At 46.5% G+C, this 19,918-nt stretch overlaps 1 protein-coding gene across 1 annotated transcript in view; it reads right to left on the bottom strand.

Moving 5' to 3' along the window:
* TRABD2A (TraB domain containing 2A) overlaps positions 1 to 19,918 on the bottom strand; it is a 97,353-nt gene that overhangs the window by 18,787 nt on the left and 58,648 nt on the right. Inside the window, exons 3-4 of the mRNA XM_074994024.1 lie at positions 19,612 to 19,758; positions 15,318 to 15,492 (exon numbers count right to left, since the gene is read on the bottom strand). Of these exons, the coding sequence (XP_074850125.1) occupies positions 15,318 to 15,492; positions 19,612 to 19,758 (322 nt within the window). The remainder of the gene's footprint in view (positions 1 to 15,317; positions 15,493 to 19,611; positions 19,759 to 19,918) is intronic.

The following is a 19,918-nucleotide window of genomic DNA, read 5'->3' as shown; positions in this document are numbered from 1 at the left end:
CCTGGTTGGCTGCATTAAGTTTACTTGTATGATCAAGCCTGATCCTCCTTTATCAACGTTCCACCTCATAGACTATGTCCCCTGAGCATGAAGGATAGCTCTTGGCTCAGTATTTCAGCTGGCTGAGAGAGAGAAAACAAAACAAAAAGCAAAAACAAAACAAACAAAAAACAACAACAACAAAAAAAAGTCAAGCAAATCACCCCCTGCTTGCTCCCGTTTAGAATTTCACTCATCCAGCAGATCACTCGTCAAGGAATGGATCAGTGAAGAGTCCTCTCTTCCCAACAGCTGGGACACCAACTGCCTTCTTCCTGAGTGTGAAAAGCAGGGCCCTGATCTGCCAAGTCCACCCAAAAGCAGCACAAACAACAGGAGAGAGTCTAGGGTGGCAGCCAGGCTCATAAGAGATGTAGGAAGGGATCTCACAGGTCAGTCTTGCAGATAACAGCATTCACATTTTTTATATCTCAGCGAAGGCAGAGCCTGCTGAACAGCTTGGGCAGTACAAAAACCAGCACTGTATTCCTTGAAGTCACTTCATGAACAGAACCTCAACGTCTGGGCTGATCACTGCCACAAGGCTCAGGGTTTCTTAAATGATCTTCCTGCAGGATGGGAAGAAGAAGTGAAAACAGAACCTGGAAACGGCCAACCGGAAGGAGTAACCACAAGATGCAGTTTTAGGACCCAGTGCTGAGAAGACAAAACACCAAAGCAAGTCCTCGGAGCTCCTCCCCAGGAATGGATGGTCATTGTAGACCAGTTACCTTTCAAGTACAGGGACTTCCAAAAGCAGAGTTCCTCTGTCAAAAGCAATCTCTGTTTTGTCTTACAGTTGCTGAAATAGACAAAGCAGGATAACCTGGAGTAGGGAAAAGGACTGCAGGAGCCAGTCTCCTGGTAGCTTCATCCAGCACTAACAATCTTGCAACAGGACTAGTGCAAATCAACCACTCCAGCCCATTTGTAATCAAGAGTGACCTGCGTGGTGTCACCCTCCTACACGTCCTATACTGTATCTTCAAAGCCTAGCAAGCCAGAACAGAAGTAGCCTGAAACAGAAACAACCCCGATGTACAAGTTTCATATGGCTTTTACTGAGCTTAACTTGGGCAGAGTCCAGCACACACTGGGAAACGATTTCCCATTTGTCTTGGCATTGTCAGCTACTCCACCCAGAGCGGTGAACGGTGGAGATGGCATCTTGCTACCCACTTGGCAGAGATGGACGAATCAGCCTCCTAAGACAAACAGGATGAAAGAAACATGACCACGTGACTGAGACTAACGCTGTGATGGAAGGGAGATTTAAACCAAGGATCCAATGGCAGGAAGATGAGCTGTGATCCAGGTTGCCTTCATACTGGTCTGAAGGGTCACCCTTTTAGTGCGAGGAATGCCGATGTATAGGTCAGCATAGCGTACAGGCAAACTATTGAAAACCAGTCATAAAGTGAAATGCCACGTCTCTTTTCCAGATATACATTATGCAGCTAGTCAGAGTTTAAATATCAGAAGCTGACCATAACATTGCACCAGCTAACCAAAGTCAATGACAGGGACAGTGAAGCTAGCTCATGGCGGTGCGGTGGCTGGGTACAGACAACAACATTTGCAAAGCCACGCTGGAGCGGAAGATTGCTCCCAGGCCCTTTAGCTTGTTGCTGGTCTTTGCTTTACGCTGATGCTGCTTCTTTTGCTGCCAGTTTCCCAGGACATTTTAAAGCTACTGGCTGTTTGTTGTGGAGCAAGATCCTTCCTCTATGTTGTTTGAGGGCTTGTCCACACACAAACGCTGCGTGGCTTTAACTATAGTTGTCTAGTTAAAGCACACAGCCTCCTACCTAATCCGCCAGTTAAGAGATCAATACAAAGATGCTTTATAAACTATTCCCCTACAGGTATAACTGCCTTCTACTGGTATAATTGCATCTACACTGCAGTTGTACTGGTATAACTATACCAGTTAAAAGAAGAAAAACATCACAACCCTAACTGAAATAGTAATTCCAGGCCTCACTTTACAGGAGCTACTTTCCTTCTCATCTAATTTACTGAAAGCAGAGAGAATGCTTTCAGGGTGTTCTTGGACTCAGGTATCTGTGTTTATCATTTCTCCTTTAGCTCACTTCCTTATGGACAAGTTTCTGCTGTTTCCTCAGTTATGCCAGCGGAGGACAACTTGTGGACTCTACTCCAATTTGAAGTTCTCAGTCACCCTCTCTCTGAAGTTACTTTTGAAACATTTTTGCGTATTCAGTCCATTTACTGAAACAGAAAAATTCCACATAATTTTTTTTTCTTCAATGACCAAGCCCACCCTTTACAGCAGTCAAGTCTCTCTGTTGCTTTGATAAAATATTCTCAGGGCCTGATTTTCAGGAAAGGTCTCAGTGGCCCACAGCTTCCAGTTAGGCAGCTACACAAAGGGATCCAGATTTTCAAAAGCTCAGCTCCGATTATTTTCAGTGGGGGAATTAGCCATTATTCCCAACAGGCACTGAGAATTTTTGATATTTTGGCTCTTTTAGTTTATACCATTTGGATGCTCTTTTGCAATGTAGCTCCTTTCATTGAACAACTCAGCTGGACTCTCCTGGCCACCTCCTAAGTTTGGAAGAGTGCAGAAACCATCAGCATGCTGATGTGGCAATCAGCTGCAGAGGGCAAGATGCCAACAGGCAATCAGGTGATAAGTGGAGAAAAGAAAAAGTGCAAGATGACTAAATCTCACCAGGTCACACACTCTGGAATCTCATCAGCTGCATACGGGGCTGGGCTCTAGGCTCACAGGTCTTTTAGAATCAGAGACGGCTGCCTTCTCATGGACTGGCCTAAATGTGTGTGGCAGCGGGAAGGAGATTACACGGACAGATCTGTTTACTGATTGCATTATTAAGCATGTATCAAGACATTACATAGTCTCTTATTTACTGCATTCATTCTCCAGATCGTCACTTCGTCTTAGTGAGTGGGCTTGTGTGTTCCAATTAGCCCGAAAACAATGCCTTCCGGAATCTCATCTATCCAGCCGGGTCACCCCCGGTGGCACGGTTAAGGGGGAGGGTCCAGATGAAAAACAATCCTATAAAGTCCTCAACAGCAAAACAAACAGGGGATAGCAAGGGTAATGCTGCAATGGCTGTGAAGGCAGCTGAAGGCTGCAACAGACAGGAGACTCCCATTCATTGTGGATCCCATGCTACTGGACCTGGGTCTTCTGTCCATCAGGAACTGTGTAGTGGCTGCAATGCAACAGTCTCCCCATGTTAAAAGAAGTCACACGCAGGCGCCATCCCCTGCGTACTACTCTCCTAAATGTAAGCCCTATGCAACTGGCGCATGGCGATGGGAGCAGGATTGTGAAATCCGGAAGTTTTTAGTCATGGAGCAGCAGGTAGAGGGTGGATGTATGTGTCAGTTGTTCTGTTTCAAGGACTGAGCTGGTAGAATGGTCTGGCTGCTGCATCCATGACTAAATAGCTCTATTTAGGGTCTCCTCTGCTCACCACACATGGGGAGAGGGCTAGAAAACATGCCCTAAACCACCTCCGCCCCCCGACAGGATAACAACGTCCAGTGGGATCACCTCTGTGAGGTCAAAATCAAACAGTAAACTTTGGAACATGGACTATTCGGACTCTAATGGACAACCCAAACAGTGAGTGACCTGAAAGATGCACAGCAATTATTGTCCATGAGCTGCAACGATTCAACATCGACATCGCTGCCCTGGCAGAAACGCGTAGACCAGAAGGAGGACAGCTAAGAGAAGAAGGCAGAGGGTTCACATTTTTCTGGAAAGGAACTCCAAAGGAAGAAAAATGAATTCATGGAGTAGGATTTGCTATCAAAAATGAACTGACACAGATTTTATCTGAAGTCCCTGTCGGCATCAGTGAGCGTCTCCTAACTCTTCACTTGAAGCTTGCTAAAAACCAATAGAGAACTGTCATCAGTGCTTATGCACCAACCCTAGATGCCGAAGATGTGACGGAGAAGTTCTACACCTAACTGGACACAGTCCTGAAAGACATCTCCAAAGAAGACAATACTATTCTCTCGGGTGATTTCAATGCAAGGTTCTAAAGAGGTGTGGATCTCTGGCAAACTACCATGGGGAAAGAAGGAGCAGCAGCCACTTCAATGGAGTGCTCTCCTTACGAAATGTGTGGAACACAATCTTGTCACCATGAACACCATCTTCCACCAGAAAATCAAATTTAAGACTTCATGGTAACATCCTAGATTGAAGCACTGACACCTCATAGACTGTGTCATTGTCCACACTTGGGATCAGCGTGATGTCCTTGTCACACATGCAGTGACCAGTGCTGATGACTGCTGGACCAAGTACCACCTTATTTGATCCACAATGGCGATTAGGATTGTCACCAAATGGAGAAGTCAGAGAAAACAGAGATGACGAAAGATCAATGTACAAGGCTTGAAGGACCCCATCAGACGAAGTGAAATCCAAATAGCTCTCCAAAGGAAGCTGCTGACAGTACACCCTGAAGATGTGGAAGAATACTGGTGTTAAATGAAAAATAACATCATTGGAGCTTAGTAACAAAGAGGAAGCCGTGCTAGTCTATATACTATCAAAACAAAAAGCAGTCAAGCAGCACTTTAAAGACTAGCAAAATGGTTTATTAGGTGAGCTTTCGTGGGACAGACCCACTTCTTCAGACCATTCTTCAGACCTGGTCTGAAGAAGTCGGTCTGTACCACGAAAGCTCACCTAATAAACCATTTTGCTAGTCTTTAAAGTGCTACTTGACTGCTTTTTGTTTTGATCATTGGAGCTTGTCGAGAAACCGCTGCCTACCAGCCCAGGAAACATCAGGACTCGTTTGATGAGAATGATGTGGAAACTGAACACCTGACTGAGGCAAAATGGAAAGCCTTTAAGGTCTATCAAAGTGACCTCAACTGCACAATGAAGGGAGAAGTGCATGCCAAGGCCCAGGCAGAATTCCAATGTAAAACAAGGACTCCGAAAAAATAGCGGTGGACCGAGAAGGCACGAAAACTCGGTTTCTTCAATGCTACCAAACCTGTTCACAGACCGAGAAATCATGTAATCAGTCCCCTGAGATCAAAGGATGGTACCCAACTCTGGAAAGAAAATGAAGCCATTGCTGCACTGTGGAGGGTGCACTCTGATGAGCTCTTGAACAGCCCCTCTACCATGGTCTTAGAATTCCTTGACCAAATCCCTCAGCAACTACCTCAGGATGATCTTGCAACACTTCCTACCCTGGGTGAGGTCCAAACTGCCATCAAAGTAATGAAGTGCAACAAGGAAACCAGACTATTTAGAATCCCCACAGAAGTCTTCAAAAGAGGCAGGCCGGAGCTCCATAAACAACTACACCTCCTGATTCTCAAGAGCTGGGATAGGGAGCAGATGCCATGAGATTTCAGAGACATACGACTTGTCAGTCTTTTCAAGAAGGACGACAAGTAGGACTGTGGAAATTTTCGTGGCATCTCCCTCCTGACAACGGCAGGGAAAATCTTAGCTTGACTACTTGCAAAATGACTCCTGCTAAGCTCAGAAGAAATTCTCCCAGAATCCCAGTGTGGCTTCCGACCATTCCAAGGAACAGTGGACATAATCTTCACTGCCCAACAACAGCAAGAAAAATGTTGTGAAGAAAACCAAGCCTTATCCATGAGTTTTATCAATCCGACCAAAGAATTCAGCTCTGTCAATCATAGCACTCAAGATCGGCTGCCCCCCACCAAAAAATCACTGGCATCTTGAGGCTGCTTCACAACACCATGACTGCCAGAGTATTGAGCAACAACAGATACTAAAGGACCTTTTGAGGTCAAAAGGTTAGTCAAACAAGGCAGCATCATTGCCCCATCACTGTTCTACATCTTCATAGCCATGACCCTTCACCTCATGGATGGCAAACTTCCAGATGGTGTGAAGATTGTCTCTAGAATGAATGAGAAGCTTTTCAGTCTCAGGAGACTGAAGGTTAAAAGCAAGACCTCCATGACCTCGATTATAGAGGTCCAGTACATGAATGACAACATGATTGCTGCTCTTTCTCCTGCAGCCCTTCAGCCTATCTTAACGGCCTTCATTGAAGCATACAAAAATCTCAGCCTCACGATGAATATCAACAAGACCAAGCAGCTCCACCAATCCTCGCCAACAGGACAATCTCATGCACCTTCTACTGAAGTCAATGCAGAATTGCTGGAAAATGTGGAGTGCTTCCATACCTTGGAAGTTATCTTTCTGCTAAAGTCAACATTGATGCAGAAATCCAGCATCATCTGAGCAGAGGAAGCTCTGCTTTCTCCCACCTGAGACAAAGGGTCTTTGAGAACCAGGACATCCATCCTAAGACACAAGCTTCTTGTATACTGCTCAGTGGTTGTTCCAACACTACTGCATACATGTGAAACCTACATACAAGCATCATTTGAAGGCACCTGAACAGTATCATCAAGGCTGCCTCAGGATAATCATAAATATCTCTTGGGAAGACAGGCGCATGAACACTTGCATCCTTGAGGAGTCGAACATGACCAGTAGTGAAGCCATTATCATTCATCAACAACTTCAATGGACTGCTCACATGGTTAGCATGTCTGATCAGCACCTCCCACAACAGATTGTTTTCTGAGTTGGAGGAAGGACAGAAGAGCTTTGGGGGCCAGCCGAAATGATATAAAGACATGATGAAAATAAACATGAAAAAGTGTTCAAAAACAACAAGAACTCCTGTGGCACCTTATAGACTAACAGATATTTTGGAGCATAAGCTTTTGTGGGCAAAGACCCACTTTGTCAGCATCTGACTCATGCATCTGATGAAGTGGGCCTTTGCCCACGAAAGCTTTTGTTCCAAAATATCTGTTAGTCTATAATGTGCCACAAGACTTCTTGTTGTTCTTGAAGCTACAGACTAACACAGCTACCTCTCTGATACTTATCACAAATATGAGGGTGACATAAAGACATCCTACTGGTTATTGAGCAACTGCCAAGAAGATTTACTGCGAAGTAATAAAACTTAAATAAATTAATTAATTATATGCTGAAATGCCTACAGTATACATCTCCTATATACTTGCTTTGCTGAAAGAGTTAAAGAAAACCCCAAATGGCCTGTCTCTACCACTAGTGGAGTGGGAAAAAATGTAATTTTTCTTCTTTTACATTTTTCCCCATGCAACCAATGAATGCAGACGTGATTGTTGGCATTCCGATGAGCAGATTTGGACTTGGACTGTGGCTCACTTTGAATATGAAGCTTCCTCAGAACTGTTGTGCTTAAGGCCTCACACAACATAAAGAACGTAGTTTCATATGATTCATATGATTTTCAAAACTGATTTAATAAAGCTGCAATTCCCCTAATTCAAAACATAGTCATAAATCATATCAAACTGTATTTCTACCCCGCAGTTTCTGTAGGTATATGTAGATCCCTTGGCAAAAGTGAGGGAGACTTATTTCAAAACTTGTCTTAAAAGTTCAATGCCTAACAACTAAATAAATCAGGGGGTTGAAGGAAGATTTTCCAAAGTAAAAACTGTATGATCAGGCCCCAAAGTTGAATGCACAAGAGGAAAATATTACTCAGCTCTCCAAAGAAGTCATATACATGCACAAAAATATAAATGAAAAAAAAACAACGATTTCTGTTTTGGCAGCTTGCCTGTCCAAGGAGTATCTGTACCGGCATTTTGCATTTAAATTGGTATCCCAGCTGCAGCTGCACCAACAGTATCAGAGAAAGAGCTATTAATGTAAATTGGCTACTCATGTTTTTTATCTGCCCAACAACAAGACCAGCAGTCTGAGGAAACACAGTGGTAAAAACGCCTATGTTCTGTTTTGGACAAATGTTCTCACAGTGGCTATCACCGCAGAGCTGTGATGGTGGTAACCCAGTGGTGGGACATTTCCAGAGAAAGGGCTTTGGGGACATGTCTACACTAGCCTTTTTTTAGAAGCAAGCTTTCACACTGCTACCCGTATGGGAACCTTAACAAAGGAGCTGACAGCCAACCACCACTGACCTCTGCTGTGAGCACCTCGCTCTCTCCTGACTTACCTTCTTTTGAAGATTCCACTGATGCTTTGGAAAGGGTATTTTTGCACAGTCATCACTTGAACTGTGCATATTTGCTACAGACTCCAGGCTGAGTGCCCTGTGTGTGGCCCCTTGGTCTTTGGAAATGGTTCCTGCATCCAAACACTGTATCCCCATTGGGGAATGTCATAATGATAATCCTACATAAGCATTCCCTGTTAAGTGCTTGAGCGTCCACCCAGGAGACATTCAGGTGCTGCCCAGCTGATTAGCAGAGTGATCAGTCTCTGATAGTGAGCAGTGTGTGTTTCTATTGGTGGTGCATGTCTGCACACGCCTCGGTGCACATAAAAATTTATTCCACCCATGGATGGAAAAAATTAGAGGTAGCCCTGTCTTACACTAGCTGCAGTCTCCAAGAAGTTACAGAGTAAACAGACAGAAAACAGACTGATACCAAGTTGGATCAGCCACTCCCAAGTTACACAGGTTCACACCTCTCAGGGACTCGGCCTTTTGGTTGCACTTGTGAAGCTCAACACAATCCCACATCCCAGAATCAGAGGAGCACAGTAGGGAATCAGGCCCTTCGGGCACAGGGAAATGCAAAACTGACTTAACTTGGCTTACCATGATCTCACTTGACTCCTCCTTGTTTGGTTTTATTCTGGGGTTTTTCAAATCAATCTCTTTCAGGCCCAAGTGTGTCTCTTGAATTTCTTTATAAGCTGCCTCTGTTGGCTTTTCCAGTAAACTTATCATTCAAGTTCAGCACCCTTTGCAAAAAGTAGCTGCTTATGTTCCCATTTTACTCCTGGAATTCCAATGCTGATTACCTAGGTTATGTCTGTACTAGACATAGAAAGTCGACCTCAAATACACAATTGTAGCTACGCCAATAGCATGGCTAAAAATTGACATATTTGCATTCGGCTAACTCGTCTGTCTTTATAGGGGAAGGTCAACAGGAGAGTTTCTCCCTTTGACCTCCCTTACTCCTCACGTATCATGAGGAGTACAGGGGTCAACTGCGACCCCTGAGAGATCAATTTTGCATGTCCAAACTAGATGCACGAAATCAAACCCTGGAAGATTTATCCTGAGTCGGTCAATCTTCTGTAGTAGTGTAGATAAGCCCTCAGATCAGTGTGAGAGTTTCAAAAGTGCCTGAGCAAGTTAACCTCCTAACTCCAATTAACCTTCAAAGGGACTCAAGCTCACAACTTGCCCAAGTTTGTATCTACATTATCACAGAAAGTCAACCAAAGTTAGGCAACTCCAGCTCTGTGAATAACGTAGCTAGAGTCAACTTAGCTTGAGCCATCTTAAAAGGGGTCTACAACACAGGGGGCTGACAGGAGCAACTCCTCCATTGACTTCCCTTACACTTCTCATCTGGGGTAGAGTAGAGGGATCAACTGCAGAGCAATCTGCAGTCAATTTGGCAGGTCTTCACTAGACCCACTAAATCAGCCACTGGTAGATCAATCTCAGAGCTTTGATCCGGGCTGTAAAGTAGACATAGGCTAAGTAACTGAAAATCCTACCTTAAGGACTTTTAAAAGTGCCCTACAAGTACATATATCCTGGCTTTGTATTTGTTCTTTTCCTAATATTTCTGCATACTCATGTCTTCTCCTCTTTCTCGCAGGCTGTAAACCCACCTAGAATTAGGACTTCCCCTTCTAATTTAGATTCTTTGGGCTTCTCCCCCTAAACTGCATCTTTTTTCAAGACCACAAAACAAATCATAAGAACTTATACTAACTAACATTTCCACTAGAGTAGTGCAAGGAAGGTAATCTTGGTGGGACCCCATTGTACTAGGTGTTGAACATGACAGTTCCTGCCCCACAGAGGTGACAATCTCCGCATGCCACCCACTGGGGCTCTGCCTATGGTCCATGGACCTCCAGCTGCCCTCCTTCCCCATGCGCTTCTCATGCACCAGGGCACCAGAACCCCACAATTCCTTGCTCTTTCCTCTCCTTCCCAGCACTTTCAGAGCACCATGAATCACCTGATTCACACTCTGTCCCCGCTCTTCTCCCTCCCAGAACTGGAGCCAGGTGATTCATAGCACTTCAGAAGTGCTGTGAGGGACAGTGGGGAGCAGAGAAATGTGGGGCTCTGTGCCCAAGAGCCATAGGGGTCAGGGGGACCGTGAGGCCACAAGGTGGAACCTCAGAGGGCACCGGACTACTGCGACCCACTAGGATGAAGGAGGGCAACACACACGGTCCACTCACCCTTTTGGGTTACCCATTGCTAGTGTAGAGTTCTTCCCAGAGACAGGCGCTAACAAATGTGTCATAGCCCTTTTAAAGCCCATGGGAAGCCAGTGGGAGCCTCTCCATTGACTCCCACAGGCATTGGCTCAGACCCTTAAATAGCAACATATCATCCCTCTTTCTGCCAGTGTCCCTCTCCTACCACAATCTAGCACCTTTTTCTTTCAGCCAGTTGTGTACTTGGTCAGTCACAATCACTCTTCTATGACTCTTCTCCCTAACGACGACTGCTCCTCTCCCTACCCATTTCTTAGACGGTACCAGAACAAATGCGAACTGTGAATTAATTTCCATTTAGAACCTATTAAGCCACTCAGCTGCTTGATTCAGGAGGAAAGCCAGCAAGACCTGGTAGTTCTGAGATGTTAAGTCTCTAACGATTTACTGAATAGTTAACTCAGACACTGACTAATCAGGCTGTTCATAACATTTTCCCTACCTGGGTAGTCTGCAAAGATAAAAAAAGAAAAAACAATGCAAAAGCATAAAGAAAGAAATGGCCTTCCCCACCTTTTAATCACACAGGTGAGCATTTCCTGTTTCAGGCAGCTGCAGTGCAATCTCTCAATTGTATCTACCAATGCCATGGACTGAGATGGAGAGCTCTCTAACAGCCCCCTAAATGCAGGTTTCCCCTTCTCATTTGTATCTTGGCAAGAGGCTAGTCTTTCTGGAAAGTTTCATCAAAATCCATTCAGCTATTTGGCTTGGTGGTTTGGTTTTCTGTTTATGCTTGTGTTGAAAATTAAGCCTCTTTTGCACAAAACTGGTTCTGCCGTTGTGTGATGAGTGAGAAGGGGCCCACTAAAATATACGGACAAGCGTTTGGTTCACTAAACTCTACAGAATAAGGCAGGCATGAAGATGGACTCTGCTATACCTTAACTCAGTACATGTGGCATAGCATCAGAAACTGGAGTTTACAGCCAGGATTTTGTGTTGAGACTGGCTAACGTTGACCTGTGCAGAATCCACTGAAGTACATGAAAGCGTGTAAGGGTCCATGCTCTCCAACTTGATACCCCATCCCCTGCCCCCGATCGAGGCCTATGCAATGAAATAGTCAGTGCCCAGTCATAACACAAGGTGTGATTACGCTTTAAGGCACGGTACAGGGAAAAGAGCTGAAGCTAAACTTCTATTAATTCTGCATTTCCTCTTCTGACTGCTCTAGTCTCACCAGGAACATGGCACTAACGCTAGTATTTTGCATGAACTTCTCTACCAAACAAAGCACTAACGTCCATCTGAAGCCACTGAAAGCCACACCGTCTATCAGTTTTTCTGGTTCGATGAAGTTTTGATAAAAACACAGACACAAAGAAGAGGGGAAGCTTATAGCATCTCACCCACGCCCCAACTCAAGCTTTGTTAAAAGAAAGTAGGAGAGGAAAATGTTTGCAGGACAGGGCAGTTAACACCGAAGAACAACATTACCCTTGCCTTCCAAAAATCTACACCTTCCCAAAAGCCAAACGTTTCAAACCTCTGGAAACAAGCAATTAATTTGGCCCCACCCCTCACCCCAGGCCCTGTCAGCATCCTTCAGCCATCTCTAGTGCACCTCCCAATTTAGTTTAAATTTGCCCCTGGAGATGCACCTCCACTGCAAGTGAAAGTGCGACTACAGCACAGGCTGGCCTAACGTGCACAGCTCACAAGAGTAGTATAGACATGGTCACGTGAGTTAGCAACCTGCATATGTATCTAGGCTCCCAGGTGGCCTTGTGTCCTTATTTTGTTCTGTAACTGAAAGGTGCTGCTGGAGGCATTCTGTCCACTGCGGGCCTGATTCTTAAATACATTTATTTTTAGCTGCTGACGATTTGACCCCATTATCACCACCCTGGTCTTTCTCTCCCCCCTTCAGCGCTCCCAAAGCTGTCTCATAGTGGCCGTGATCCACGTATGGTCTTTCATGCTGGGATTGTGCCTTGTTCTATGAGAAGCCAAGCACGTTTCTGGGCACTCAATCACAACGACCAAGGAAAACACTCAAGTCATGCATAAAACCATCCCAATGACTGCCCTGCAGCTCAGCACAGGCTTGGCTCCATAGTGACTTACTGCAAGACAAGCCAGGGTGTGAAATGAAAGTACGGCAATCAGCTGGCCGTGTGGACCCTGCTATCACACACTGAACGCTACTCCCATTTCAAATAGCAGCGTGCACATTGATGCTGTAGATTCACACCCTGGCGTGCTGCCAGGTAGCTGCTGCGCAGCCAAGTCTCGAGAGAGACGAAATAAATCAACACAATGGACGACGGGAGAAAACTGAAATGTCCGGTTTATTCTGCACATGTCATTGTGTGGTGCTGCTCGAAGGTGACTCCTCGGAAGATAGTGCTTCTGGACAGGGTGACAGTTGTGTCCATGTGGACTCCTCTGCTTCTGAATGTTGACCATTCCATGGTCAGCTATGACCCAGTTCCTGAAGTGCTAAGTGGCTCGGATTAGCTTTTCTCAGGAGGAGGAAAAAGATGCCTTCTTCTGTGGCTGGTGTTTGTTTACTATCCATGGTCTGTGATCACCAATATGAACCATCAAGGATTCACCGCTTGCTTGGACGTGATACGAGTTGAAAGAGTCAGGTTGATTTCTACTGGGGAGGCCCAATACAGCCAAAGTCTCAACTTGTGGCGCACACCCAAATGACCTAACTCAGGTAACCTGAGTCTGATCAACTTTTCTCCAGGAGGATGGGGGTGGGTGGAGAGCTGCATGCAGCAGTGTAGTAGTGCAGAAGGATGGTATGTATACAATCTTTATGCATGCCTGAACAGATCCTATCAGCTACCTTCCATTACCTCCCTGCTCAAAGTGAGAGGTATTTGTTATGCTAAGCAGATAGCCTGTAACCACAGATACCTGTGCTGCATGTGCAGGGATTTCTCCTTATTGTCAATGCAAATGCTGTCACCACATTTAGATAAATATTTCCCTTTCCTTATCTAGACTTTCTAACCTCTCCCAAGCAGCAGGGGGATCAGATGAATGTGTCACATGCAGCTCATGGTTGGTAGGATGCTGCTGTCTTGGAGCCTGGTTTTAGCTGCATTTCTCTTTTCAGTGGCCATTAAAGCACACAGACAATTTAATGGGAGCCAGCGAGTCTGGGAAGGAGACTGGGGCTCTCTTCTTGTCCAATCTACAGATCTCCTCGTGTGACTTTGAGCAAGTCACTTCCCTTTTAATATGTAATTGACAGCCTATTTTAAAGGCCTACACTTTTATAATCTAATACGATCATTTAAACTAAATGCAAAAAATAATAATAAATAATAACGCTTGTCGCCAAGTCAAATCACTGACTTGGTGGAGGTCATTGGCTAGCTATGTGGAACCAGAGTTGGTTGAAGGCCTAAACCAATTTGACAGCAGTAGCCTCATTCGCAAGTGCAGAGAGAATATTTTTTTCATTTCAGTTTAATCAACTAGTTCAGCTCAATGACTAGTTCATGCAAAATGACAAAACCCACTGGGAGCTGAAACAGTCGGAATGCTTGTTTTCCTCTTCCAGTCAGAATAAAAACTGTGCAAGAAAGTACGATCTGTCAGTTCCTAACTCCTGAAACCAGTGATGACTAGAAAAAGTCAGTTCAATGCAGTACCTACAGATAATACTTTGCATAATCAAATCAGAGGGTTAGCTGTGTTGGTCTGTAGCTTCACAAACAGCAAGCAGTTTTGTGGCACCTCAGAGGCTAACAAGTATTAGGTCATGAGTGTTCATCAGTAAAACCCACTTCCTCAGATGAAAAAAAAAAATGGAGTGGGTTTTACCCATGAAAGCTCATGACCCAAAAAATGTGTTTGTCTCTAAGGTGCCACAGGACTGCTTGTTATTCATAATAAACCAATTAGTTTTAAATGCAAAGCGTGTTTTGATGAACTTATATAGAAACTAGTATCCAGCATATTTAAGGTAGTTTTATTCAAGTAATTATAAAAATTGAAAATGCTGCTTTTGTGCAGTGTTATTTGAATACTGATTTCAGTCCCAATGGAGCTTGACACAAATGGTGAATAGAAAATTCATCTAGTAAATAAATGCATTATTCACCATTTTCCAAGCTGAGAAAAAGATAAAAACTTAAAATCTGAATACGTGTAAATTTAACCATATAATGGCTTAAAATAATTACGTTTAGCTTTACTGTATCCTCTTGGTTAGCAAAAAGAAGTATTGGACGTATTATAGTTATTTATTTATCTTATTTATAAATTATTTATATTTATTTATATTTATCTATTTATAAAGCCCTAAGTAGATATAAAATTGGATTGTATTCACTTCTGACCCATGATCCACAAACATGGCAAGCGGATATCTCCAGATTTGAGGAGCTCTAGATATAAAATTTGGATCCCCATCCCTCCATAGTCCATCAATATGGTCCATAGAATAGCTCCCAGCCAACAAGAAGCAACCCTTCCGTAGGAAATAACTGAAAAGTATTGACTCAAAGCACAGTTAAAAAGCAGTGACTTAAACCAACTTTTCCTGCTTGTGAACTTAAATCACTATTAAAATCAGGTGATTTAAATCACTTTGATTTGACTCAATCCACCCTGGCAAGGACTGTCCTTATCGGCAGGTACATCACACAGCACCATGCCACCTCAATCTCATTGGAAGTGTCTTAGCTCTACTGATATTTGAACCAGATATCCATGAACCAAGACTTCAGGCAGTAAACCAAGTATGCAGCTTCAGCAACCCTCCCTACCCACAGGGCAAGCTTCAAAGAGTTCACAATTATCTTTAATTTGAATAATTGTCTACATCTAAAGAGAGGGTTACGGGAAGGGGGTTTGTTATGCCTCCAAGGGTCTGATCCTGCAGTGACTTCTACATGAGGGATTCAGAAGAGTCTGGAGGGGCTGAGAGCAGAGCTTGTAAAAATGCAGGAAGGAAGTAACCACACTCGCGAGTCCCTCTAGCACGTACCAGCGCCAAATGCAAAGAAGAAACTCTTGTCGGGGTACTCCTCCAGCAGGTCCTTCACCCTCCTTCCCATCCTCTCATTGCGCTTGTAGATCAGCTCCTGACGGAAATAGCTGTCTATCTCCTGGGCGGTAACACGCTCGTGGGGCGGCAGGGTGGCATTGATAAAGTTTGGGACCTAGGCAAGAAAGAAAAACCTTTGTGGGAAACGACTTTACTCCCCCCAGAAGTGACTAGTGGGAGGATTCCAGGGGGGTCCCCCGTCACGTGCCTCTGCCCCTTGCCCATGCTCTAACCCCCATCCATTCTCTGTCCATGCCCTGCTCCTGCGCCACCTCCTCCCTCTACGCCACTCTCGCCTGCCTCTGCCTGTGGAAGCACAGCACCACTTCCATTAGGTGCAGGCGCAGTCCTCCAACCCCAGCCCCTGGAGCAGTGTGAACTGCCCCCACACTCACCAGAACCAGCACAGGGCTGATGTTGAGTGTGGGGTGGGTCAAAGCAGTGGGGGATACATGTGGCCCCCCCCCCCCCCCCCCGCTGCCTCTGATTCTACGGGTGTATTTCAAGGAGGCTCAGACTGTCATGGTCACTGAGGAGCAAGGCATCCTGCCCACCCCCAACACAAACACCGTGTTCCACGGGTCAAACCTCCTTCTCACTGACTTTTGGGCAATGCTCCATTTCTCAAGTTGTGTGTGATTGTAAAACCTGTACCATGGAATGAAAGCAGATATTCAGGGTTTCACAAACAGTAGCTCTGGAATCCTGCTGAGGGGGTGAAATGAAATTGTATTTGTTCCTGGCTGTCTTTAGCTTCATACCTTTTCCTTAAAACCCCCAATATTATAGCAAGATTCAGATCACAGGGACAGTGTCATGTGAGACATTTGTCTGCAGTCCTGAAAGCTGGTCTGGCTGGAGGAAAACCACTACCACGCAACTAGAATTCGTCCAAAAAAAAATCCAATATTTTCCCAAAAAAGGACAATTTTTTTCCATTTATTGACCAGCTCCACGTACATTATTTACAAGGTGGTCCCCGGATCTCAGGTCATTACAGTGTCCTTTAAACACTTGTTCTCAAACCCCACCACAACACACACACCAGTAAGCCCAAAGTTGCCTGTGTTTGCCTGCTGCCACACACACACACACACACACACACACACACACACACAGAGTTAAGTGGAGTGTCTCCCTTTGCCCAACACTGAGTTCCAGAGCAGCATCAGCTGGAGTGACTCTAGAGAGGCAGCTACTCGAGTTTCAGAGTCAAAGCTCGTGTGATCAGACAGGACCACAAGATCACCTGGTCTGACCTCCTGCATGGCACAGGAGGCCAACACCATCTGGTACCCACATGCTAAACCCACCCATTGAAATGAGACCAAAGTCTTACAGACTGTGGGAGATAAGATTATTGCACCAGTGTCCCAGGCCCTGCAGTAGCAGGGTTATGATGGAGACACACCCAGCTAATCCTGGCAAACACAGCGTATACTGCAGGGGAAGGTGAAGAACCCCCAAGATCACCGCCAACCTAACCTGAGGGAAAATCCCTTCCCAATTCCACCCAGGGCGAGCAGTTTTCCCTGAGTTTGTAAGCAAGACCCAACCATCCATGTGCCTGAAAGAAAAAATGCCCAGTGCCACCTCAGGGCCCTAGTCTGCCCCTTCTAAGGTACCGTCTCCAGCTGTGGCATCACTGATGCTTTACAGGAAGAAGAGTAAAAAATAAAAGCTCCAGAATCATTGAGGGTGGGGAAGTGCTGTATGAAGGAGGACAGGTGGGGAGGTGAGGGAGAAAGAGGAATGTCCACCTCGTTCCCTCCCCTGGCTGCCTCCCAATGGGTCCTGAAGCCCACAAAATCAAGGAGAGTGTTATATTTTGTTTTCCACACCCCAGGAGTGTTAGCACTTCCCAGATCATGTCCTACCAGTTGAGAATGACTGTCTGAACAAATGTGGACTATTAGGGTAGCAGAGGGGTGCTATGTGACCTAGCTCATGTATATTCTGTCTCTGGGAGTGACCTTTATGCAGTGAAGAAAGTCTCTGGTGCAGGTGAAGGACAACTTGTCCCTCAGAGACATGGCATTGGCCGTTCGCTCTGGGGCCCAGAAGCAAAACGTGTGTAAACATCTGTGAAATGGGGATAATGACGCTCACCTCCTCTGTAAAGTGCTCTGAGACGTGTGGCTGTAAAGTGCTACCTCAGAGCTAAGTGTTACTTATTAGTATCCTCGCTAACCATTCACTCAGCCGCAACCCAGAGGCAACAGCAAGGCGTGCACAACAGAGACAGTGATCCATGCCTAGAGCTCAGTGCCAGGAGAGTGCACAATGGCCTGAAAATGACAGCATTTGGGTCCCCAGAGACCCAGGGCTAGTGACAGACTTCATTAGGCCCTGGGCATATGGGGGCAGGTGGGGGCCACAGATGCAGCCCCCTCCCCTGGGAAGGGTGGGCTTCGAGGGGGAAAGGGTGGGCTAGGTGCTGCCAGTCCTCAGTGCCACCCGGACCCGAGCCCCAGGGTAACTGCACCCTTTGTCCCCCTCCTCCCACCAGTGGCTCTGAGCCTGGTGCCACACTTAACATGCTCTGCCACAAAGGGAAACGCCAGCCCCTCAGGGAACCCCCACACCCCTGCGCACTCACGCAGCTCTGGTAGGCCGAGACCTACGTTTTCATGCTAAGGAGACCCTCAAGCTCCGTGGCTGTCAGAGATCTAACGCCTGCGCCACTGCAGTTCCCTGTCCGCCACCCTGACAAGGCCGAATGACTCCCTCCAGTGCATGTTCCCGGCGTTAACTGTATCAGAGTAGTGGGGCTCCCGTCACATTGTCCCAGAACCTGTTCCCACGACTGACGCGACGAGGCTGCACACATTGCTCCTGATCTGCAGCCTACGTCTGACCTTCCTCTGTTCCATACCAGTTCTCCCACTCAGGCCTTGTCTGCACCACCGAGTTGCACGGCGTTAAAGCACATGTACCTACTATGACTCTAGAGTGGTTCCTCGGTGAGAAGGGAAACGGCTACACGAGTATAAAGCCCTTTTCTAGCGGAACAGTTGTACCCATACAGGGCGCGTGCAGGATTTCACTGCTAAACTAGAAACTGAAAGAACTGTACCAATACAAAAGCTGCACATAGACCAGGCCATCTACACCCCTTTGCCCTCCTAAATAACCTCTCGCCCCTCCTGCACAACCCTCACGCCCCACCCCGGCTCAACCCCCTGCATGGCCTCACAGCCCCAGCTCAACTCACCCCCTGCCCCGCTCCCATGGCCCCAACCCACTGCCAGGCTAACCCCTTCCCAACCATCCTCAATGCCCCCCAGCCCCAGGACTTGTATTTCGAAAGGAGCTGCACTTGCTCCTGCTACTTCCCCGGCTGCGCAGCTCCCCCCACGTACAGCCGCAGAAGCAGCTCCCTTACCTGCACGCTGAAAAAGCAGGAGTCAATTTCATTGGTTTAATGGTCCGGCTGGCCATTAAACCAATTAAATCAAGTCCTGCTCTTTCCTCTGCAGGCAGGGAGCCGGAGGCAGAGAGGCACCAGCGGTACCGGTGCCTTTCAAAAATGGTGTCAGGAAAAAAGGTGGCGGAACCAAGTTCTGTTGCGTTCCGCTGGGAAAAAATCCCTGTGCATATCCATCCTGGAACCCCTTTCAGTCTATATCCCCCTCCTCAGCACACTGTGCTGGAGAAGCCAGAGTTAACCCCTGGCATGCCAGGAGTCCTGGCCTTACTGCTTTTTCCTGTCACAGTAACACTAGCTAGCACGCTTGGACTGGCTGGACTCCTGAGCCAAGTCTGTGACTTTCTCGTGTTGCAAGAAAGGAAAGAGTCAAACCAAGAGGAACAGAACTTCCCCCACCCTCAAAAAACACCCCAGACCAGGCACAGCAGTGGTGGGCAACCAAGAACAGCCCTTTCGCCACAAATCGGCTGATTCACACACACACACACACACACACACACACACACACACCTGCCCAGAGCTGGAACAGCCCCGAACAGCTGATTCACAGGTGGAGTTCTAGGCTGCCCACCACCGAGGTCCACCCTGACCCAGAAGCAGGCACAGTAAGTGGAATCCTTCCTCCTCCACCCCCATGTCTACGATACTAAACGAAACAATAAGCGGCTCCGCTTCTTGGCCAACATACTGGGACCTCTCTGGAGCGGAGGCAGCGCCATCCATCGATGGTCGGCCAGACTCGGGGAATCCTCTGGCCCTCGGGGACATGTGCACAGTACAGGGGGTTGCAGAGGTGAGACTCACTTGAGAAGTGTCATGGCTGAAGATGATGGAGTTGAGGTCCCCACAGTTGTAATGCTTGATAAGGTCCTCTGTCGTACAGGGGATCTGGAGACTGCCTGCTCGGAGGCTCTCCTGCTGCAAGAGAGTCTGATTCAAAGCAAAGATCACCTGAGGGAAGGAGGAGGGAGGGAAAGACAGAGTTCCTCATCAGTGCTTAACTCAAGACTCTTCCACGCTCCTCCCACTCCACCTGTGGTAATCCCCAGTCTTCCACCGCCCCACCCGGCCTGCAAAGTTAAAGGCACGTACACCTTGGAAATAGCAGCTA

The sequence above is a fragment of the Carettochelys insculpta genome, chromosome 5 (assembly GCF_033958435.1).
Source record: "Carettochelys insculpta isolate YL-2023 chromosome 5, ASM3395843v1, whole genome shotgun sequence".
In the NCBI taxonomy this organism is placed as follows: Eukaryota; Metazoa; Chordata; order Testudines; family Carettochelyidae; genus Carettochelys; species Carettochelys insculpta.
Note: the sequence above shows the minus strand (reverse complement) of the source record. Positions and strands in the feature narration are given on the sequence as shown.